The sequence below is a fragment of the Cucurbita pepo genome, chromosome LG14, assembly GCF_002806865.2.
Source record: "Cucurbita pepo subsp. pepo cultivar mu-cu-16 chromosome LG14, ASM280686v2, whole genome shotgun sequence".
Classification (NCBI taxonomy): domain Eukaryota; kingdom Viridiplantae; phylum Streptophyta; class Magnoliopsida; order Cucurbitales; family Cucurbitaceae; genus Cucurbita; species Cucurbita pepo.
In genome coordinates, this window is record NC_036651.1 from 1,525,414 (window position 1) to 1,550,211 (window position 24,798).

Below are 24,798 nucleotides of genomic sequence, written 5' to 3' on the forward strand. Positions count from 1 at the left end.
AGTTTTTGTTGTTTTTGATGTTGAAACGGTTTTTCTTTATCCATGGGCAATGAGTTTTGATGTATTAGGGGTATCCGTCTTTATAGAAGCTTTAATTTTCGTGCTTATCCTAATTGTCGGTTTAGTTTATGCATGGCGAAAAGGAGCATTGGAATGGTCTTAGTTTTTGAATATTCAGACAATTAAAAAAAACATTGAGACAGTTATGAATTCCATCGAGTTTCCCTTACTTGATCGAACAACCCAAACTTCAGTTATTTCAACTACATCAAATGATCTTTCAAATTGGTCAAGACTCTCCAGTTTATGGCCGCTTCTCTATGGTACCAGTTGTTGTATGATATTGTCCAATGGAGTTGGCCGCTTCTCTATGGTACCAGTTGTTGTATGATATTGTCCAATGGAGTTAGTATTCCTCACTTATAAACCCATGATCACCTTAATCGAGGCTCGATTCGACTCCTTTGGAGTCTTAGTCATTTTTTACCGCCTTCGAGGAGACATGATCATTCCCTAAATTAGCCGATGTGGGACTTTCATCATCCAACACCTCCCCTCGAACAAAGTGAGCCTCCCCTTAATCGAGGCTCGACTCGACTCCTTTTTCTTTTGGAGTTCTTTGTTCGATATTTGAGAATTTACCAATCTATTGGTACGACTAAGTTTAGAGCATGACTCTAATACCATGTTAAACGAACACGACTCTCCACAATGGTATGATATTGTCCACTTTGAGCATAAGCTCTCCGCTTTGCTTTGGGCTTCCCCAAAATGCCTCATCCCAATGGAGTTAGTATTCCTCACTTATAAACCCATGACCATTCACTAAATTAGGCGATGTGGGACTTTCATCATCCAACATAAATGACTAAAAATAAAATATATTAAAATTATAGGGACTAAATTCGAATAACGAAAAGTACGAGGACTAAATCAGAAAGAACCAAATATTTTAATACCATATATATACATACCCTGTTTGAAAGAAGTCTACATTACATATATGGCAAGGTGAATTGCCTTCGTTCCTATCTGTATTGCAGAAAAGAATTGGATAAAGAAGAACCAAATCAGACGCAACCAAACAAAGCTGTGGTCGGTCAAGTAGGGTTAAAGCCCCCTTTCTAGTAGGGTTTGAGTTTTAAGCCTGCAGGAAGCCCTTCTGCTCAAGGTAACTCATTACTTTCTCTGCCATCTCACATGGGGAGCCTCCATTGTTCTTCAGTACTATCTGAAACCGCTCCCAATCAGCTTCGTAAACAATGAATCATTTATAACACAAGACGTTATATTCATTAGTCTTCTTCTAAGCCCACCATGAGTAGATATTATCCGTTTTGGCCCGTTACGCGTCACTATTAGCTTTACAGTTTTAAAACGCGTCTACTAGGGAGAGGTTTACACACCCTTGTAAGAAATGTATCGTTCCCCTCTCCAACCGATGTAGGATCTCGCAATCCACCCCCTTGGAGCCCAGCGTCCTCGCTGGCACACCCCCAATGTTTAGCTATGATATCATTTGTAACAATCTAAGCCCACTGCAAGTAGATATTGTTCACTTCTTACAATTTTAAAATGCATCTACTAGGGAGTGGTTTCCACACCCTTATAAGGAATGTTTCGTTCCCCTCTCCAATTGATGTGAGATCTCATAATCCACCTCTCTTGGGGCCCAGCAAGGACGCTGACACACCGCCCAGTGTCTGGCTCTAATATCAATTGTAACAGTCCAAGCCCACCGTACTATCTGCTTTGACCCGTTACGTATCACTATTAGCCTTACGGTTTTAAAACGCGTCTACTAGGGAGAGGTTTCCACACTCTTGTAAGAAATGTATCGTTCCCCTCTCCAATCGATGTAGTATCTCACAATCCACTCCCCCTTGGAGCCCAGCATCCTCAGTGGCACACCCCCCCAGTGTTTAGCAATGATATCATTGGTAACAACCCAAGCCCACCGCAAGTAGATATTGTTCACTTCTTACAATTTTAAAACACGTCTACTAGGGAGTGGTTTCCACACCCATATAAGGAATGTTTCGTTCCCCTCTCCAACCGATGTGGGATCTCACAATCTACCCCCTTGGAGTCCAGCATTCTCGCTGACACACTGTCCGGTGTCTGACTCTAATATCATTTGTAACAGCCCAAGCCCACCGTTAGTAGATATTGTCCGCTTTGACGCGTTACATATCACTATTAGCCTTACGGTTTTAAAACACATCTACTAGGGAGAGGTTTCCACATCCTTGTAAGAAATGTATCATTCCCCTCTCCAACTGATGTAGGTCTCACAATCCACCCCCCTTGGAGCCCAGCGTCCTCGGTGGCACACCCCCTAGTGTTTAGCTATGATATCATTTGTAACAACCCAAGCTCAACGCAAGTAGATATTGTTCACCTCTTACAATTTTAAAACACGTATACTAGGGAGTGGTTTCCACACCCTTATAAGGAATGTTTCGTTCCCCTCTCCAACCGATATGGAATCTCCTCAATGCAGTAGAAGCATTAATCTTTTGCAAGAATGTTTAAAAGATATGATCCATTTTCCTCTAGAATTTGGAATTACCTCACAGTTCAATGGTACTTCATACGGATCATCAATACCGGTAAAGCCTGCAAAATATGAGATTTCGTTCAGTCGATCGACAAGTTATGAACTTCGAGCCAATATTTAAGATCATCAGTTAAATCTAAGGAAGATGATAACAAGTTTCAGTGACCTTTGATCTTCCCCGCCCGTGCAAGCTTATACAGTCCTTTTGCATCTCTTGCTTCACAAACTTCAAGAGAAACATCCATGAACACCTATATATTTTTGGCACATTTTTGTCATGCAAGGTAAAATAGAAGCCTGCTCAAAATCCATGGTATGCATAAATGAAGAACAACCTCAATAAAATATCCATCAGGCAAAATGGCACGACAAGCATCTCGATCCCTTCGATATGGAGATATCAAACTAGCAATGCAAATAACTCCGGCATTGGCAAACAGTTTCGCAACCTCACCTAATTTACAGAAGAGATATACTTAGCAATCATGAACAGCCCAATCCAAACCGTTATAAATAAACCGAACTTCCCAAGCAAGACTCACCGATCCTCCTTATGTTCTCGGCACGATCTTCCGCTTTAAAACCAAGGTCGCGGTTCAAGCCATGCCTGACATTATCCCCATCAAGGATATAAGCCAACTTCCCCATTTTGTATAAGATTTGATTCAAGGCACAGGCCACACAGCTCTTCCCTGCAAGTTAGCTAAGCATATTTAGACAAATTGGGTCAGCTCCAAAGAGTTCCAAACCCAACTTAGCCAACATTTTTGCTATCCTTTTCACATAAATCTTTTAAAAGATGACCAGAAAAATCAAACTCAAACATCTCATGGTTAGGTTTGATCAATTATCCAAGTTTACAACAAAAGAATCGTGTCGGTTAACCGATGCATACACGAACTCGACCAATTTCATTTGAAGATTATCTAAACAACAGGTTAATTGATCATAGCTAAGGCTAAATTGGCAAACCTGAGCCACTAAGACCAGTGATCCATATGACACATCCTTTCTGTTCTAGTAGGCTCTGTCTTTCAATCTTTCCAACAGAACATTCATGCCATTTGATGTTAGTAGAATTTCCAACGGTGGACAACACGCCAAGATTTTTGCCTGATTGATAAGCATTTTGTTAATCTGGACAGCTTAAACTCAGACCATGAAGAACAACATTCGACACCACTAATATCAAAATAAATCAAAATAGAAGCAATACCAGAGTTCCTAGCATGTCCATTGCCCAAGGTAGCATCGAAATCAGTCTCACAATCACTCTTAACCAAACCATCGACCTTCCGATTGACAATCGCCGCCCTCGAACCCGTCTTCTCAACCTCATCCAGCAAAGCCACTGTCGATCTAAGCCTAATCCTATTGGGAAACCTCGCAAACCCAATCGCCGGCGGCGAAAAGGACTGGCGGTGAAGCGACGGCGCTATGAAACGCGGCAACGAAATTCCCCCAATCGCAACCATATCTCACGCACATCTCAATAGGAAAACACTATCGAATCAATAATAAATAGAGAAACGAAAAAATAAGAACCAAGTGAGGAAATCGAGGGGAAATGGGAAGCCATTATTGGTCGAATAGGGGAGGCTCTATCCTGTTCTTTTCCGCCATAACAATTAATGACCGGTGAAGAAAAAAAATAGAATCACGAGCCCTTTTGGCAACGACCCCTCGTTTTGAACCTTTGATTTTGATTATCCTTCTTCCCGGAAATTTATGAACTGTAGAAGAAGAATGCGGAGCCGGAGCGTGCGGAACAGCGAGCCGTCCGGCGAAGAAGAAGCGAACGACGCCGTTTAAGACCCGACGGTGTAATAACGCAATAAGTTGTCGTTGGAAGGACCCGACACGACGACGAAAATTTAAAAATTATTTAATTATAATATATATATATAATCTGAGTCTTGACACTCTGGCTGCCCTAAAAAGTATTTATTTAATTTTTTTTTAAATATTTATAGGAATATTACGAATTGCTATTTAATTTGGTTCGCACGTATTTTTTGAGGAATAATAAACATTATGATAAAATTCCATTTTAAAAATTTAAAGTATTTATTTTAGTTTTTAATTATTTTAATTAATTTTATTTTGGGCTACGTTACTCGGTATAGGTCTTAATTATGTGGTTCGAGTATTTATCTTGATTTAAATCATTTTAGATAACAAAAAATAAGGAAGTAAAAAATAAATATGAACTTATCCACTAAATATTATATAAAATAAAATAAAATAAAATAATTCATCTTAGACTAAAGTGGAACCACTTTATTGACCATTTAAAGAATAATTTTAATATGGCAAGTATTTAAAATAAAATTATTATTTTTATTATTATTAAAAATGCTTTTTAGAATAAAGAAAAAAAGTTTAAATTTGATTCTCTTTGATTTTGTGTCATTAATATTTTTACTTTAATTGAGTCACGTCAGATGAATAATTATATTTAAATTATTTAAATTATCTATATCGATCATATTCAAATGAGAACAATCTACGTGATATGACTAATAAAAAATTAAAAGTTAGTACCTATACCAACAAGATGCATAATTTGTTTGTAACTTTTTATATTGGGTGATCAGTGTTAGACGAACACGACTCTCCACATGGTAAGTATGATATCGTCCACTTTAAGCATAAAAGTCTCGTGGCTTTGCTTTGGGCTTCCCCGAAAGGAAGCAGACTAATGGATAGAGTATTCTTTGATTTAAACCCATGATCATTCCATAAATTAGTCGATGCGGGACTTTCATCATCCAACACCTCCCCTCGAACAAAGTACGTCTCCCCTTAATCGAGGCTCGACTCTTTTTTCTTTTTGGAGTCATAGTCATTTTTTACTATGCCTTCGTGGATGCTCGACTCCTTTTCTTTAGGAGTGCTTTGTTCGACATTTGAGGATTTACCAATCTATCGGCACAACTAAGTTTAGGGTATGACTCTAATACCATGTTAGACGAATACGACTCTCCACAATGGTATGATATTGTCCACTTTGAGCATAAGCTCTCATGGCTTTGCTTTTGGGCTTCTACAAAGAGTAAACACATGATCATTCCCTAAATTAGCCGAGGTCCCTATATTAGCCGAGGTGGGACTTCCATCATCCAACAACCAGAACCTACCTGAGAAAACAAAACATGTATAGAAATAAGTAACCTGATTATATAAAATTAAAAATTAAAAATAAATAAATAAATAAAATAAAATTATTGCACCGACTCCATGTCGACATGTCAATCACAGCCTTCAAACGCCCGCCATCAATGGAGCTCACAGTCCCAATTCCCCGAATCCCCCAAAATTTCTCCCCAATTCACAGAGCCCTAACTAAATTCCACGTCACTTCCTCATCCTCATCCAAAAGCCCTAATTTCCAATTACCGCTTCCATCAAAATCGCTCAAACCTCCGAAAGCCCTAATCGCTCCAAGAGGCGAAGAATTTCCGACGATGGCGGAGATCCTGGCGGCCGGCGAGGCTCAGAATATAAGCCTCCGGCTGCAAACGTTAGGGCCGTTTTTCCGAATAACGGCGAAAAGTTTGGAATCGCAGCGAGAGATTGGGAAGGCCGAGGGGTTGATACGAGTGTGGTTGCGAGGGAGGATTCTTCACCTGGATTCAATTCGATTGAAGCGAGAGAGCTTGGGAATGGAGAAATCGATCTTTGGACTCGGATTGTTCATCGGCGCTGTTGCGATTCGGTATGGGTATGATTGTGGTTGCAGGACGGCGGAGTTATTGGCCATCAATGACTCCGATCTTTACCATTCTAAGGTTGTTTTCTTCTCTATCATTTTTCACCTCTTTTTTTCTGGATAGAATTTGTAAAACATAATTAAAATTGATATTACAGTTTGTTATATAAAATTGATATTTTGAGACGAAACCAATATTAAAGTTCAAAAATATATTTTTTTAAATAAAATTCTAAAGGATTGGGGCAGATTATAATATTTTTTAAATCTATTTCTAATTTTTTTTCAAAAATAAGTTACTCATTATCTAATTATTTATTTAAATTTTTTTAGTAATAAATTTTTATTTTCAATTTATTTTTAAATATTTAATTAAAATTTGTAGGATGAAAATTTACATTTTTAATAATAAAAAATTATTTCTAATCTAGTTTTAGAGAAATTAATCTACCGCAACTTAATTCATAAAATTTTCATTAATTTGAACCCAATTCTTTGTATGATGTTTTCGGATCATCCAGTCTTTTAAATGTTATATTTTATATATTTTGAATGAAAAGAAATGTATCGAGTTTTAACATTGGCTACGTGTTTGGCAGCTCGTTAGATTCTACACAAGGATCGGGTTCAAGAGTGTGTATGAAGTGAGTGGTTCGAAGGTAGGAGACATTGGGGACATGTTGGTGTGGGGAGGGGTTGGGACTAGAATGGATGCTCCCATTGAAGCCCTTCTACTTAAATGGTGTTCACGGTTCAAATCCCGGTCATCTTAACCCACAAAACGTCCACCAACGATGTACAACGTATCGTATACTTAGTTCGAGCTTATATTGAGAAAAATGTATTTATACGTTAATTTAATATATTTATTTAATGTAAATGATGCAAGTTAATTAAAATATTTTTTTCAGATTAAATATTTATATGACTTGCCTTTACCTATTAGTTAATTTTTATATAATTCTAACAAAAAGAAATTAGTATTTAAAATATTTAATAAATTAAAGAATTATTATTAAAATTTTATTAATCTAACATTTATATTGAAAAAAGGGTTGAATTAAATAATAATTATATAATTTGAATATAACTTATGAGAGTCAAATTTCCATATAATTATTAATTACATCCTTGATTAATAAATAATAAGTTTTATTTTATTTATTTATTTTTTTCTGGAAGTTTGACACGTCACTTCACTTCCCCGCGAGATGAAGCCCTAACTTCCCACCCCCTGTTTTAGTGTTTTTCACTTCCATTTTTTTTTTTCTTTGACACAGAGAACAAGACGGCGCGAAGCAAATGTCGCGTCGTGAAATTCGGGAATCCGACTCCAATCGCCATCGTTCCAGATTCGATGGAGAATCCAGGTACCTTACTTCTCTTTGTCTGATTGTATTTCCATTTCTCTAAGTTCATTGACTTTTGTTCGGTTTCAATGGATTGTCTTTGTGTTAGCTTCCATTAAGGTTCCGGAATTTCCATAATTTTGCCCCAGTATGCTAGAGTGTCGGCGTGCGTGAAATTTGTTGATGATGTTTGCTTTGATGTTGTCGTATTTCAAGCTTCAAGTTACGTAGAACATGTGTTTTGATTGTTACGAAAGAAATGACTCGACAATTGCTTTTGCAATGCGCAGTCTAGTAGTGCTTATGTCTATTAGTTCTAGTTTCAAATTACTTCATGGTTATTGATGGCTACTCAGTACCGCGCCATTGTTATCAGCCCTGCATTATGCCAATTCAATTTCCTCTAGTTCCAAAACGCTCTAACAAATATTAATTTTCACTTTTTTGCTTAGTCAAAAGTGAGGGATGTGAAGAGAAATGCATTACCATATTTGGATATTGCAGCAATAAGATGGATTCATTCTTTTCCTTCCAATTGAATCAAAACAATACTTAAGATAGAACAAGTGATTAATGTGTTTCAAGTATCGTGTTATACTTGATCATGGAACTCTGGCATGACATGAATATGTGGCTTATTGTTACTAGTCCCAAGAGGTCAAGGAGGGACAGGAAAACATTAGAGGAGAAGTTATCTAGAAACTCTAGTTCTCATGTTGAAGATAATAAAGATCGGGATCAGAAACATGGGCTTCAACATGAGGGGCAAGATATGATACCCCATGAGTGTTCATCAGCACTTGATTCTAAGCCAGAATATGGGGTTAGCAAAGGAGCAAACAGGAACAGTGATAGGAGGGATAGAAGGACTAAACATTCAATGAATCCCACTGAAGTACCACGATCAAGATCTTATTTTCAGGTTTGTACTAAATTAAAGATTGTTTTTCAATTAATTTTGATAATTTCTTCCTTAGTTTTTGAAAAATTAACATTAGTCTAGTTTGTTTGTCCTAAATTTCATGGTTTTATTGGCAGCATCTTAAGGCTCAGCATTGAACCATTTTTTAGTCTGTCATCTCAATAGCTGTAATTGCTATTATTCATTGCTTCTTTTCATATGAGCTGCTGAAGGGGGACTGCTGCAAAATATGGGCATAAAAATTACCTGACTTGGTCTTCTTCGAGATATCGTTGTACCTTCCTGGATATAAATGAACTATTGTGGGGATTTCCTTTGAATTTCATGAAATTCATGATCTACATTATATTTCATTCAAACATGTTGGATGCAATACAAGTGGTCATAGACCGCAGCCAATGTCTTCTTGAAGTGAAATGAGGTAATTTTTTTGAGAGATTGTTTAAAGTAGGCATCTCAGCCAGAGCATTCCCTTCCTTGATAAAATAAAGCCGTAGGATATGTTGTAACATGCTTTTTGTTGGGTCAACAAATGGATACATATATTTTTTGAGATCTTTTATTTTGATAGCTATGGAATTTCATCATCCACATTACTAAAACTAAATAGCTTATCTCAGTAATAATTCTCTTTTCTCTGTATTTCTCTCTCCTTCTGCTTTTCCCATTCTTTGCTGCAATTTAGATTCCCCAACATTTTGCTGGGCTGATGTTATTGGAATCTTGTTCAGCCCTGTGCTTTCAAGTGCATCCATGTATATTACTTAGGCTTGCCTGTGCATGTCTTGTAACAGCATGTCAAACGTGGTAATGATGGGCAAGTTGGTCAAAGCTTTGGTCGGAGTGCAACTAGGGGTTGAGTTTCTTACTTCCTTTTAAGCCCCAATTCCAACTCTTTTTCAAGTTCTCTTCCTTATTTTTTCTCTTCTTACACGCCATGAGTACAGGTACACAAAGGACACGATGTTTAGTCTACTCTTTGTAACATTACTGATCAAAGCTATTGCACATGTATTATTATTGTTGTTGTTGTTGTTATTGTTATTTCGACTCTCATAAATGTTATTCTAAATATTTGGAGCAACTAAAAGATACTATTGTTTTTGTAGTTTATGTAGTCGTGCATGGGAAACTTTAGAATATCTCTTCAACCTTTCCATTCTTGTTTCTCTTCTCATGATTTAGTATCTGGGTTTGCCTTCTTTTTAGAGCGTGGTTGGTGGAAGGACTCAAGGGAGAAGGAGAAGGATAACGATAGGGCATCTGGGAAGGGAACAGCTTATAATTCACAGCAAAGAAATGAGATGCCACAAGCCGTGAGAGACGATAGCCACCGTGATGAGTCTTCAAAACTGGAGGATTCAAGTGTACTTGCTGATACAAAGCCGTGAGAGACAATCCACCACTTGACAATCCGTGAGAGACAATCCGTGAGAGACGATAGCCACCGTGATGAGTCTTCAAAGCCGTGAGAGACAATCCACCACTTGACAATCCACCACTTGGGATTCAAGTGTACTTGCTGATACACTACCAAATGTCTTTAACTCTGATACCATTTGTAACAGCTAAAATCCACCGCTAACAGATATTTTCATCTTTAGACTTTTCCTTCGAGATTTTAAAATGTGTATGAGAGTGCTGTTGATCTCTATAAATAGAGATAGAGTGTTGAGAGAAAATATGCAAAAGAAACAGAGAAAGAGAGAAGAAAAAAAATGGAGCGGAAAAGAGGTGCTTTAGTTGCAATGGTGGGGCTGTTGCTGATAGCCGCTTTTGCAGAGTCCACCGCCGTGGATGAAGTGATTCAACTAGTTTCCGATGGAGGGAATGATTTCCCAAGAAAGATGATGAAGGGCGCCGAAGAGTGTCCTAGACAGCTTGTCAGGTGCAAGAAGGATTCCGACTGCCATCGTGCTTGCAAATGCATGCCGTACCACTTCTGTGGTTAAAACTCGGCTGTCTCCGACGAAGAAGCTCCGCCGTGTCGGATGTTCTACAATAATGTCGTTCCTTATTTCCTCCATGTCATGTCTGTCTCTGTGTCTTTTCTACTTATGTGAAAAATAAAAGTCCGTATGTCTCTTTGATCACTCTCTCGTCTGTGAGTGCATTCGATCAATTCGTGCATATGACGTTCGTCTACCATTTTGTTGTAATATTTTCTATGTCCTTATGGATCTATCTTCTTCCATCAATCCTACTTTGGTATAATTAAATTTATGTGAAAACATCTATCTAATCTAGTGGATGTGTTTTAAAACCGTGAGATTGAGGATGACACGTAATGGGCTAAAGTAAACTATGTCTATTAGCAGTGGACTTGAGTGTTATAAATAGTATCAGAGCTAGATACTAGGTGGTGTGCCAACGAGGACGCTGTCCTTTAAGGGGTGGATTGTGAGATCCCACATCGATTAGAGAATTGAATGAAACATTCCTTAAGAACGTGGAAACCTCTCCTAATAGACGCGTTTTAAAACCTTCAGGAAAAGTCTGAAACGAAAATTTCAAAGAAGACAATATATGTAATGAATATTATATTTATTTATTTAAAGAAAATATTTTATAGCAATTTCGTTTTCAAGCACCCTTACAAATGGCCTCGTAGTGTCCTCGTTGGACCATTTTCCCATTCATTGCCATCATGGTTGTCCTCTCTGTGTACTATTGGACGAATTTATCAAATCCCAAGAATTTTTTTTACTTTCCAATAATATAATCCCAGCCACACAATTAGTAAAAAATTCTATCAGAGAGATCCCACAAGAAAAACTAAATATTCTTTATAAGAGCGTAGAAATCTATCTCTACCACCGTAGACGGTTTTAAAAACTTTGAGGGAAAGTGGTGAAGGCAAAGCAAAAAATGGACAATATCTACTTGCGGTCGACTTCACACACGTTTAAAAATTAATAGATATATTTAAAATAGACGAAAAACAAGATTTTCTATTTAAAGAAGTACAATAATTGTTGGCTAGTTTATATATATATATTTTTTTTTTATGTGAAAATTTATATAGAATTTATTGGTGTGTTGGCACGAAAAGTCGATGATCATCGATCTATAAATTAGAAACAGATAGGAAAAAGTTGTGAGGAAAGCATGCAAAAGGAGTGTGATAAAGTGAGTGAAAGCAAGAGCTCGTAAGAAATATTGTGAGTGGAAGAATTGAGAGTAGAGATGTTTATGAGGCGGGGCGGGAACGGAGAAGTCTTTCCAATTTCCATTTTTGTCCCTTATTTCATTTTCGATTGTGTCAGAGTTGCTTTGTATTTTTTAAATTATTATTTCTTAAAGTATTTAAGAATATTATTGAAATATTTAAAAGTCCACGGATGCTCGTGGTCCATGGTAATTATTGGAGTTGTTGGTTAGTCTATATTGTTTTTTTCTATGGAAATTTACCAAAGTTATAGGAGCAATTTATCAAAGGAACACTATCTCCGTTGGTACGAGATTTGTTTGGAAAACCAAAATCAAAGATATGAGAGGTTATATTAAAAGTGAAAAATATCATACCATTGTGGAGCGTCGTGGCTTCTAACATGACTTAAAAAAAACACCCGAACATAAAAAACGGTAAAATTGTAATTTTTACTACAAACGATGAGAGGAGTGAATTGTCTCCTGCTTGCAAATGCATGCCCTACTTCTTCTGTGAATGAAGCTCCGCTGTGTGGGATCGGAGATTCTACAATGATAATCTCTCTGTCTTTTTTATTTCTGCAAAAAAAAAAAAATGTCTCTTTGATCACTCCCTCATCTTTACGAGTCTACGTGATCAATCTTGTTGTATTCTTTTCTGTCACAATGAACGATCTTTGTCGTTGCAAGAACAGTGAAAAAAATTGGATTAAATTTACTGTAACTCGTCAACCTAACATACGTTTTGGGGGCTCGTGATTATGACTCTAGGACTTATTAGAAGGTAATTTTCGTAACGACCCTTGTCAAGGATTTGACGTCTCATCGTCCCGACATTCCTACACATCCCACGTAACATGATCAGGTTACTTACTTCTCACTTTTAAGAGTGAAGAGTGAAGACTATCCTCGTAGATTAACATAAGTCTTAGGAAAATTTTCAAGAGGTCACTCAGCTATTCTCACAGACCAACACGAGTCATTTCAACATGTTTTGTCTTCACTCACATGCATCTTATGAAATTTTTCAAGAGGTCACTCAATATAGAATTACTCAAAGCAAAATACGCTTAATTATGAAGTTCTTATAATTGAACCACTGGACAAAAAAAGATGTACCTTGTTGGTATGTGCAGTGACTTTCAATTCTTTTAACTCACACGATTGCTCTCATTCGGATGTGGTCTCGGTTTAATTTTTTTCTAGCGTTAAAAAATGACAATGAAAATTTACAATTTAAAAGAAAATATTTTGATAGATATTTCATTTTCAAACGCCCTTCCAAACGGCCACGTATTTTCCTTGCTGGACCATTTCGCCCTTTCATTGTCATCACGGTTGTCCGACGTGTATAGTTGAACGAACTGGTTAAACCCCATGAAAACTTTTACTTTCCAATGAAATAATCTTAGCCACACAAATAGTATAGATTTCAAAAGACGTGCTTGCTCGTTTAAATAAATACCTTTTGGAAGTTAACGGGAGGTATGAGAATTAAAATTTTTATTTATAAAAAAGAAGTATATATTTAAAAAAAAATTAAAATTATAGGTCGATCGCAATGTATAAGTAAAATAAATACCTAAAAAAAGCACAAATATTTAAATTTAAGTCTTTCTAGCAATCATACTTTATATAATTTAAAATAAAATATAAATAACAATTGGCCTATTAGCTCAGTTGGTTAGAGCGTCGTGCTAATAACGCGAAGGTCGCAGGTTCGAAACCTGCATGGGCCATTTTTCTCTTTTTCTCTCTAGAATACTTCACCTACCACGTGATATTACCGACCGTGGTATTTATTGGCGTTGGTGGCTTCTCTATATTTTAATCGATTAAAATACAATTTTATAAAAAGATGTGCTTATTAAAAAAAAATAAAAATAATGTTATTAATGGCGATAAATTGATGAGATATTAAGGAGATTCTCTATAAATAAAGAGATGCTTTTGTTGCAACGGTGGGCGATCTTGCTGGTGGCTGCTTTTGCAGAGTCCGCCGCCGTCGACGCCGCCGTCGATGAAGTGAGTCAACTAGTTTCCGTTGGAGGGAATGATTTTCATTCCCCAAGAAAGATGATGAACGTTGTCCAAGGCCGCTCGGATTATTTTATAATTCGTCCATTAATTTGACATCCGAGTAAAGAATATGATGACTAAGAAAAGCTTAAAAGAGTTAGAAAATCACTGCCTATACTAACAAGGTGCACCTCTTTTTTCGGTTGCTCAATCATATGAATTCCGTGGCTAAACATATTTGTATGGATAGATTTCACTCTTAGAAGTGAGAAGTAAGTAATGTGACCATGTCGCAAGAAAATGTCGGGAGTACATAGGTGTCGTGTCTTACTTGAAAGTTTATTTTGTTAATCAAATTTGTAAATATTCACCCCAAAATTAGATATGTAACCACCTAAACCGATCACACACAAATATTATCCTATTTGGGTTTTCATTTTTTGTGTCCTCTTTCGACTTTTCCTCTCAGACTATTTTAAAACTCGTCTTATGGGGAGAAATTTCCACACCCTTATAAGGACGCTGACGGACTCTGATACCATTTGTAACAACACAAAACCCACCGCTAACATATATTGTCCTTTTCGAGCTTCTCCTCAAAATTTTAAAACGCGTATGTTAGAGAGAAGTTTTCAGTATTAGTTCATAAAAAATATATATATTATATATATTTTAAAATATAGGCATTAATAATTTAAAATATAGGCATTACATTTATTGGTTGTGATGGCTTCTCTATATTTTTCTGAAATTAGTGGCGATAAATTGACGAGATATTAAGGAGATTTTGAAGTTATATCTTTCCGTTTGCTTTTTTCATCGCAATTTAATTAATTAAATATGAAATAAAAGTAGCCGTTGATCTCTATAAATAGAAAGAGTTCAAGGGATAATGGGCAACAAAGAGAGAGAAAATGGAGTGGAAAAGAGGTGCTTTAATTGCCATGGTGGGGCTGTTGCTGATGGCGGCTTTTGCAGACTCCGCCGCCGTCCATGGCGGCGAAGTGATTCAGCTAGTTTCCGACGGAGTGAATGATTTCCCAAGGAAGATGATGAACGCTGCCCTTGGTTGCCCTAGAATCCTTATGGAGTGCGAAGTGGATTCCGACTGCCTTCCTGGTTGCGTATGCCGGCCCAACGGCTTCTGTGGTTGAACCACCGCCGTGTCGGAAGAACCTCCGCCGTGTCGGATCATCTTCCTCCATGTCTATGTGTGTGTGTCTTTTCTATTTATGTGAACAATAAAAGTCTATTTGTCACTTTGATCACTCTCTTGTTCATGAGTGTTATGTGATCAATTTGTGCATGACAACCACATGTAATCTTTTCCATTTCACTATGAACCTATCTAGTTTCATTACCGTAATTCATCCGTTAAACTCTACAATTTAATATCTCTTACGTTCATACGAGGAATGTTGAATAATTGATATGTGAGATCCCACGTCGAGAGAGGGACGAGTGTCAGTGAGGACACTGGACTTAAAGGTGGATGGATTGTGAGATCTCACATCGATTGGAGAGAGAAATGAGTGTCAACAATTACACTGGGCCTCGAAAGGGATGGATTGTGAGATCCCACCTCGGTTGGGGAGGATAACAAAACATATTTTATAAGGGTGTGGAAACTTCTTACTAACAGACATGTTTTAAAGCTGTGAGGCTGATGGTGATATGTAACAAGTCAAAGCGAACAATATCTACTAGCGGTGTGCTTGAGTTGTTACATGATATAACTAAACAGTGAAATCTCGTGTCGGTTGAAGAGAGGAATGAAACATTTAAGGTCTGAAAACCTCTCCCACGAGACGCGTTTTAAAATCGTGAGACTGACAGCGATACATAACGAGTAAAAAAGAACAATATATGTAAATGATAAGTTTATAAATATTAATCTCAAAATTAGGTGTTGATGATAAGACTATACATTATCTGAATGAATTTTTAATTAAAAAATGACCGTGACTAAATTTATATTTTAAAAAAAATATTATTATAGCTATTTAATTTTCAAACGCTCTTCCAAAAGGTCACGTGTTATTCAATGAATTCATCAAATCTCAAGAAAGTTTCTAATGATATAATCTCAGCCACACGAATAGTTTAGATTTCAAAAGAAAACGCTCTGATTCAATTAAAATATTAAAATAAAAGAATTAGGATTATATATATATATATATATATATATATAAAATTAAAAAATGTTTTGTTCTAGCAAGGTGTTATTTTATAAAAATAAATAAATAAAACACCTCATTCATATATTAAATAATTGAAGATATAATAATGGAAAGAAACAAAATGATTCCTATAATAAATTTTTTAAATAAACAAAAAAAATAAATAATTAAAAGCTCAAAAATCGAAATCAAATTGATCTTATTTGATTTTTTTTTTTCTTTTAAAATATTTGCAAGTTGATCTCATCATATCGATCTAATAAATAAATATATATAATATTGGTTAAAATACACGTGATAATTCTATATTTTATATATAAATGTATATTTTAAATTATATTAGTTGAGTGTAAAAAAAAAATAATAATAAAATAATAATAATAATAATATTTTTGATTTTAAAACACGTATGCTAGAGAGAAGCTTTCACACCAAATCAGAAATTGTGTTTGTTTTTTTAAGACTACGGCCATCGACTTTAGTGTTTGTTTTTTTAGGACTACAGCCATCGACTTTATCTTCATTTTTTAATCTTATCTTCTTGGAGTAAGAACAAGTTTGAACGGGAATATTTTCCTATACAATTATCTTAATTAAATTTTAGTAAATTTATATTTGTGGTCCAAAAATTTCGACAATACGACCATTTATAATTTAAATTAAAAAATAATGTAATAATTTGATTTCAAATCTTCTTTAATCAATCTTAAATTATTTAAGGATGACGTTGACATGAAAAACTTCAAAATAAAAATAACCATAATGAAAATATTAATAGGGATTAAAAAAAAAAAAAAAGAGTTCGCAACCTGTCATTTTTTTAATTATTAAAAAAAAAATCTATTTATCAATAATACATATGGCATTAATATTAAAATTTGTAATAATCTACAAATCTCGGAAGTATCGAAAATTTGTAATCCACGTTCCACCATGTTCCTTCTATATATATATATATATTCAAGTAGTAATTTAGTTTGAAAATTCCATTCAGTATTGTTACTCGTTCAAATTTATACGTGTATCATATATAATATACATTATAAGTCTTGTGATAAGAAATTAAATTTCCGTTCAAATACGTTTATGAAATAATCGAATGAAAAAGAAACATAACGAATTGTGAATTGTTAAATGAAATGATAAATAATTAAAGAGGTCAACGAGCGTTTTTAGGGTTTTGGGGATAGAGGAACATGAACCATCACGATTTTTAAACTCGATGGATTTTCCTCTCATTATAAATTTCATTTTTGTCGGTATTGACATGTAGAATGAAACCAACTGCTTTCTGAAAACTCGATGGTCTTTTTATCAGCCTTTTCTTTGTTTGGCAAACGAAGCTTGAAGAGGCTTGATTTGCTTTCTTAAGTGGATCAGCTGACCCGAGTGCTTGCCTAAGCCCTTTGCATATGTTTTCAGCTTGATATGAACCCGAGCCTGAGATTATCATGGACGTTTTTTTTTTACACGACTCTTTGCCTTAGAATAATTCAAACCCTACCCCACATAAAACCAAACAAAGTAGTTGAAAAAGATAAAGATGAGTAATAACTATTATTGTTGTACAAGCAACTACAATCACATGTTACTCATGCCCATTACAATAAAAGCTTAATTAATTTCCTATTTTAAAAATTATCGAATAATAAATTTAGTCAAATATTTTGAAATTTAGAGACGAAAAATGATGTATAAATACCTAACGAACTAATATAGAATTAGAGAACGAGCTCATAAAAAATGGAGATCAAGATCAAGAACACGGGTTTCGTGGTGGTGGTGATGATGGTGACGATGATTACGATGGCTACTCTGGCCGACTCCGCGGTGGCGGAGGGCGGCGGCTTCCGGAGTAAGATTTTACTGAAAAGTGAAGGAAGTAGTGAATGTCCAACTTATCTGAGTTGTGAAACTCATGAGGACTGTCCGTTCAACTGTGCTTGTTACACCGCCGGCCACTGTGGAGATTTCGTTGCCTGAAATTACTATGTTTCTTTGTCTTTTCAGTTATGTGTTCTGTTTTTTTTTTTTTGGCAAAATAAATCTCTGTCTCTATATCATTTGTCTCTCATGAGACTCATGATTATAATCTGTTTATTTGTGTTTCTTAACTCAACCCCACCGCTCGTAAAAAAATTCAAGTTCACGTAGATGTTTTTTTTTTTTTTTTTTTGGTNCTCACAAAATCTAAATCTCAGATCGATTGAAGAGAGGACGCTGGTCCCAGAAAGGGTGAATTGTGAGATCCCATATCGGTCAGAGAGGGAAACGAAACATCGTTTTACATCTGTGGAAACATCTCCGTAGCATACACATGTTATAAACTAAGTTGAAATAGAACAATATGTGCTAGCTGTAGGCTCGAGTGTAGCTGTTACACGAATGTTATAAATTTAATTTTCAAGAATTAAAAATAAAAAATCAAATGATGACGAACGCTCATTCGTTTTAGTCAATCTCACCCATTATTTTCTTTATTTGTTAGGAACATTTCGTTTTCATTTAATTATTGTACCCAATTGTTATTATAATCGTCTAATAACGATTTCATTTTTTTAGAAAAATATCTCGTTGAAATTATTAAAGATGTTAGTTTTCGACCACGAGGAATATTGATTTTGAAACTTAGAATTTAAGATTCATGACTTTGAGAGATCGGACATTAAATCCTTTCCTCCAATACTACAACTCAAAATTTGTGGAATTACGTATACAAAATTTAATTAGATTTTGATAAGCAAGTCACAATCGGGACGGTAGATACTGCTCTTCCATCAACATTTTGGCAAAACGCTTTGACTTCTTTTCCTGGAGCCGACATCTGTATGCTTACGTCTTCCATTACAATATTACTACAACGAGTCTGAGAACAATTCAAAATGACTGTCGTTTCATTTGTTGATATTCCATGAATTTCACGATACGTCACGTCCATCACTTTTATACCCATTTCCTGAAAACAAACCAACACACAAGTTATAGATTCTATTTAACATCATACGTAAAAAAAAATAGACAAAATTTCATTTGATATATACCTTAATTTTTCTCGTGTTGGCAAGAGTTGAATACTGTTGATCAATAACGATCGGCAATTGGGTATCAATTAGCGTTATTTTTTCGTATATGACGTTTCTTACATATCCATGTCCACCCTGTAGTTACGTTAAGAAAACCCGTCATTTTTTGGTAATATATATATTAAAAAAAATTGCATATGAATAAATTAAAAACTACTTATAATTAACCTTTGTAGTCTTGATTCTCAATCCATTTTGAGTGCCCTTTAAGGTGCAATTGCTTACATTGATGTTTTCAATTACGTTATATCCTCCATCTTCTCCTAAGCTTCTAATGCTATAGAAATTAAGATGATAATTATAAATTAATACAAAAACAATGAAATTATAATACGGAAAATGTCGTTTTCGTACCTTATACCGTAACCAGGTCCACATGTAACACCGACGATATTGATATTAGAAGAACCGTTGTATAGAGAAATACATTCGTCACCTACGATAAAATTAGAAACCCATTATGAAATTCTAAGTCAGTTTGAAAACGAAGTAATACAAATTTGATACCTGTTTCGATTAAGGAGTTTTGAATAAGAACATTATTTGATCTAGAAATGTTGAATCCGTATGTGTTAGGGATGTTTTCGGGAGCAATGATGTGAACGTTTGAGATAACGACATCATTGCAAGCGTTTAAGGAGATATGATTTTTGACACTATTGATGTGCTTAGTTTCTCGTAGTTGGAGCCCGGTGCAATTTTGGAAAAATAATGCCTGTAAAACCATATAATATAATTAATATTCACGTTATCAGTTTAACGATCAAACCCTAGAATTAGATCGTTAAAAACTTACCGTTGGAGGTGTGCAGTTTGAATGGCAATCTTTCCACCAAGAAGAACTCTGGCCATCGAATTGACCTGCTCCATTGATATTGAGACCCGCTATGTCCAAGAATTGAATCCAGTTTTCTTCGTTATGGCTACGCCATGCAGCCACGCTCGGAGCCATTATTGTTCCTCTAACCTTTTGAAACAACAACAGTGTATCAGTCTAAGCTCACTACTAATAACTATTGTCTGTTTTGACTCGTTATGTATCGTTGTCAACTTTGCGGTTTTAAAACACATCTACTAAAGAGAGGTTTCTACACCCTTGTAAGGAATGCTTCGTTCCTCTCTCCAACTGATGTGGAATCTTACAATTACGAAGGCAATTTTAGTAGCAATAGTTACCTCAAAATGTACTCGTTTAGGGTTACAAGGACCCTCGAATTTGAGAGGCTTCAACAAGTAAGTTTTTCCAATTGGTACACGCAATGTTGGGATGCCTGTCGATGCCCGACACACGTCTTTCCATGCTTTCAAAAAAGCCTTATCACCACAAAAAGAGATCAAGAAAGACTAATAAGAAAAGACGGAACTATACGTACATAAACAAAACTCGAGTCAAAGCAATTACTTGTGAATCATCGGTTTTTCCATTTCCAACCGCTCCATAATCAAGAACATTGAAATCAGATGAAGCTAATACAATCCACGAGCTTAAAATGACAGTGGAAAACATAAAAACTAAAGCAGAAAGTAGCTTCATCATTTCTAATCTAACGATACGAAAGCAAGAACGAGAGAAGATTTGAGGACCCCAAAATGTCTGGTATGAATGGAGATATCGAGTCGAGTTTATAAACAAAGCATGAGGGGTAAAATGGGAAATTAATTTGGAAGTATGGAAATTATAGGCTTAAAGAAAGCAAATGTTGGGGACATTTTATTTTAGGTGACAAATTAATGGGTCTTCTAATTTTAGTATGTTCATAAATCTTTTGATGGAAACACTTAATTTTTTTAGAAATTAATAGTTTTGGTGTATTAAATATCAATCAATTTGCTCCAAATTTGGATTTGATTATCTTTTTTGGTAACTTAATCAAGATTAATAATCCTCTCGTTAATTATTTATATGAAAAAAATATCGTTCGTAACAACTAATTTTTCCACCCGTTATAATCTCTTTCAAATTATTGGTGATCGATTTTCAAGTAGATAAAAATGATTGTTCGTAACATGTTGTTCTATATGTTCTTCGTTCTTAAAAATTGTTCTAGACAAATAATAAATATGGTTATTTATACCCGAGGAAATGAGGTAACACTAGCCTGTAAAATCTAGATTTTGGATCCGAAAAAAATAGTAATTTTCATTTCTCGAGTCAAACAATGCAAGACAGATAATTTTTTTTCACTGTTACAAATTGTATCAGAGTCAAATTTTCTTCTTAGATGGTTACAAATAGTATATATATTGAGCATTGTGCTAATGAGCACGTTGGCCCCTAGCTGGTAGATTGTGAGATCCCACTTTGGTTGAAGAGGGGAATGAAACATTTCTAACAAGGGTGTGGAAACCTCTCTCTAAAAAACACGTTTTAAAACTGTGAGACTGACAACGATACGTAACAAACCAAAACAGACAATATGTGCTAGTGATGGGCATAGACCGTTACAAATGATAACACACAGCCAATCATTTTGGAATGCATGTGAGTGAGAACAAAACATACTGTAACAAAACAACTTTATTGATTTATAGATCGTAAGATTTTTACTACATAAACCGATCACTTAAACAGAGACCGACCGACGAGAGATTTATTGTAATTATAGAGAACTTAAGAAAAGGAAAGCCAAAACACACAAAGCGTAATAGTAGTAAAAGTAATAGTAATAGTAGTAGGAGTCGGTAGTAATAGTAGTAGGAGTCGGGATCGGGGTCGGGGTCGGAGGCATATGAAATGGATGGATATTTTCAGGTGCAGGTTCCTTGCATGCAAACGCAGTATGAAGGGCAGTCGCAGTCAGAATCGCATCGTCTTAGTACAAGATCACACCTAGGGATTGGGATTGGAAGCTCATTTTTCATCATCTTGCTTCCAAACTCACTTTCCATTTCATTTCCACCGTCGCTCACGAGCTCGATCGCGTTCGTGCAGGCCGCCGAGGCTAAACCTACCATAACCACTATCATCAGTATCGCCACAAAAGCAACTCTCTTGCTCTCCATGTTTCCAATGATGGCTTTCATTGATCTGGGTTCTTCTATTTATAGCGGGGGAGAGGGAGGGTGCATATTTCAACAATTATGGGTGAGAACTTCAAAAAAATTTATTAACTGGAACGTGTTACTGTTTGAGTTGTGTTTAGTCTACGAAGGAGAACCTCATTTAAGATCGGACGAAAAAGTGTAATGGTACGTGAGTTCATTTAAGATAGTTGTGATTATGTCAAAATCATGACGAAATTGCGTTGGGGCCTTTAATATACAACATTGTAGAAATAAATTACATTAAACGTAAGTTTTAGTGGCTCAATAATGTACCCTACAATATACGTAATCTAAGAATTAATAAGCCATTAACCCTTTCTTTAGTAAATGAACCCTAGCCGGCCGGCCTATGCTATATAAATGAAGCCTTTGTGTGCCATAAGTTAGAGAATAAATAAGTCTCGAGTCATTTAAGAGCCGCGGGCCTATACTTGAAAAGAGAACTTAGATTAGTATAGATAGCGGTTGTGGATGGGGAACAAAACATTTCATTACTTATAAGGGTGTGGAAACCCCTTCCTAATAGACACGTTTTAAAATCATGAGACTGACAACAACACATAACGAGTCAAAGTGGACAATATCTGCTAACAGTTGGCTTGAACTATTACCGATATGGGGTGAAGAAGTAAGGAGAAATTTACTACATACAAACTTTAAACGATGATTTATCTTAAATGTGTGAAACGAGAAGTACATTATTAGATCCAATATGAAAGTGTCAAATTCGAGCAAAAATACTTTTAATGTTGGCTCGTTACAATATTATCTTAGATCTTTAGTAACTATTTCGATGTATGAGTTGTTTGCTCGTCCTTCCGATTTATACAAAAATTGAGATCTGGAGATGTGACCGTGTTCATGTGAGATACCACGTTGATTGAAGAGAGGAACGAGTACTAACAGGGATGCTGGCCTCGAAGTAGTGGATTGTGAGATGTCATATCAATTGGACGGTTACCGTTTCAGGTCTTATTTGCATTCCGAATCACAAAACACGAAACAAATTTTATTTATGCACATTGTTCAAGCTAATGAACACAAAGAGAGTGATGTTGATGATGACATAGATTCATTTATATGTACAGAAGCAGCAAAGCTTAGAGAGCTTTACCATTAGCCACAATATCCATGCTCGAGACAGATACACTCAGCTAAGCAATCAGAGTCCTTTTTGCATTCCATGAGGATTTTGGGACATACCCTTTCTTCATGATTAAGCACTCCCCATTTCATGATCTTTCTTGGGACTCCATGATTGATGTCTCGACCGTCGAAGACGAGGTCCATCGAGTCGTCGTCGATGGCATAGGCAGCCGACGATGTCGCTACCAGCATCATTGCGATTAGAGCCACCGCGACATTCTTCATGCTACCCATTTCAGGTCTTTTTGTTAGTACCTCTTGGCTGTTTGGGTACCATTTTATAGAAGAGAAAGAGGAGATTTTGCTCCCAATTTGACGTTGAAACTTGAATGATAAGAATGTGTATTGCATCTGGCTGGCAATGCCCATTTGTGTCATCTCGTTTTGCCACATGAGTATTGTGTGCATGGAAGCATTGTTCCAAGTGGTTGGTTGGCTTCAACTCTTTAAGAAGACTATAATATATATTTTAGGGACAAAATTGTCTCAAACATGTTTTTGTTCTTATTTACATGCATTTTAGGGACAAAATTGTCTCAAACATCACCCAACCTAGAAAGAGATCAATATATGTTCTTATTTACATGCATTTTAGAGACAAAATTGTCTCAAACATCACCCAACGTAGAAATAGACCAATATAAGTTCTTCCAGTATGTTTTATTTTCACTCACGCATCTTAGGAAATTTCGAAGAGGTCACAAGCTTAACGATAGAGTTCTTATGATTGAGTCACGAAGAAAGGAATGTGCAGATTGTTAGTATAGATAGTGATTTTCAATTCTTTTATTAGGTTTTGGACCTTATTCGCTCGCCTTATCTACTTCAACTTGGCCTCCTCGGTGATACCTCGTCTCATCTCGGTATCCTGTAAGAAAAATGGTGCAACACCCAATAGCAGATTTCGTAGCTACCACCGTTGGAACCAATGAAGCAAATGATTGACCCATCATATCATATGAAGAAACGGAAAATACCAAAAAGTTCGAATTCACAACTAATAACATTGATTCAATTGACATTGACATAATAAGAATATTTCGTCTATTAAGGAGGATTCCCCAAATACCTAAAATAGAGATGATCATAGAAAATGTGAAACATTTGATAAGATCAGTTTCGAAAACTCCAAAACGTCAAGAACCCTACGTTGTTGAACGAATTCAAACAAGATGGCTGCCCACTAAATTTCATGTTTGAGCTGAACTCACCTTTGACGACTTTTTTTTTTTTTTTTTTTTANTTTTTTTTTTTTATAATTAATCTTAAAAAAAACAAAAAAAAAAAACATCTTATTGGCATAGAAAATGGCTGTTCACATCATTTCATGGAGACCCACCACTTTAATTTACACATTGTTCTTCACCAAACCAATACAATCAAACAAATTAAAACAAAAAAAATCAAATAAAAGTAATAACGTTTTACAAATCATTAATTTTCTGAATAATCCTTCCCACTTAGCCATTTTTCTAGCGAGGAGGGTTACCATTATTTGAAACCTGGCCAGCATACGATGATCCAAACGCACCCTTACTAACGCTACGGGAATGCATTAACTCGTGCCCCGACCGTTGGTCCAAGTACTCGAACCTTGGTGGCTGAAAATCCGATCGTGTTCGTCGGTGAGAC

General features: G+C 35.7%; 5 protein-coding genes and 1 non-coding gene across 6 annotated transcripts; 4 read left to right on the forward strand and 2 right to left on the reverse strand.

Moving 5' to 3' along the window:
• Positions 1–929: 929 nt before the first annotated feature.
• Positions 930–4,433, reverse strand: LOC111809734 (adenylyl-sulfate kinase 3-like). Its single transcript, XM_023696134.1, has 7 exons — positions 3,777–4,433; positions 3,533–3,673; positions 3,103–3,252; positions 2,896–3,014; positions 2,727–2,811; positions 2,573–2,619; positions 930–1,231 (listed from the first exon to the last, which is right to left on the reverse strand). Exons 1-7 carry the CDS (start codon positions 4,033–4,035, stop codon positions 1,142–1,144), a joined length of 891 nt encoding a protein of 296 aa, XP_023551902.1. The 5' UTR covers positions 4,036–4,433; the 3' UTR covers positions 930–1,141.
• Positions 4,434–5,796: 1,363 nt separating this feature from the next.
• Positions 5,797–7,130, forward strand: LOC111810339. The gene is made up of 2 exons (XM_023697050.1): positions 5,797–6,351; positions 6,872–7,130. The coding sequence occupies exons 1-2, from the start codon at positions 5,809–5,811 to the stop codon at positions 7,043–7,045; spliced, it is 717 nt and encodes a 238-aa protein (XP_023552818.1). The 5' UTR covers positions 5,797–5,808; the 3' UTR covers positions 7,046–7,130.
• Positions 7,131–7,459: 329 nt separating this feature from the next.
• LOC111810370 lies at positions 7,460–15,078 on the forward strand. The gene is made up of 6 exons (XM_023697077.1): positions 7,460–7,642; positions 8,270–8,543; positions 8,660–8,964; positions 9,338–9,398; positions 9,753–10,492; positions 14,606–15,078. The coding sequence occupies exons 5-6, from the start codon at positions 10,262–10,264 to the stop codon at positions 14,864–14,866; spliced, it is 492 nt and encodes a 163-aa protein (XP_023552845.1). The 5' UTR covers positions 7,460–7,642; positions 8,270–8,543; positions 8,660–8,964; positions 9,338–9,398; positions 9,753–10,261; the 3' UTR covers positions 14,867–15,078.
• On the forward strand, positions 8,226–9,934 carry LOC111810369. The gene is made up of 3 exons (XM_023697076.1): positions 8,226–8,543; positions 9,338–9,398; positions 9,753–9,934. The coding sequence occupies exons 1-3, from the start codon at positions 8,226–8,228 to the stop codon at positions 9,932–9,934; spliced, it is 561 nt and encodes a 186-aa protein (XP_023552844.1).
• On the forward strand, positions 13,359–13,432 carry TRNAI-AAU. The gene has a single exon. It is a non-coding gene; the product is annotated as a tRNA-Ile (tRNA).
• A 3,536-nt stretch (positions 15,079–18,614) lies between the features above and the next one.
• LOC111810371 (probable polygalacturonase At3g15720) lies at positions 18,615–23,400 on the reverse strand. Its single transcript, XM_023697078.1, has 9 exons — positions 23,169–23,400; positions 20,378–20,442; positions 20,152–20,289; positions 19,772–19,942; positions 19,483–19,690; positions 19,330–19,411; positions 19,144–19,252; positions 18,934–19,050; positions 18,615–18,848 (listed from the first exon to the last, which is right to left on the reverse strand). The coding sequence occupies exons 1-9, from the start codon at positions 23,398–23,400 to the stop codon at positions 18,615–18,617; spliced, it is 1,356 nt and encodes a 451-aa protein (XP_023552846.1).
• Between the last annotated feature and the right edge of the window lie 1,398 nt (positions 23,401–24,798).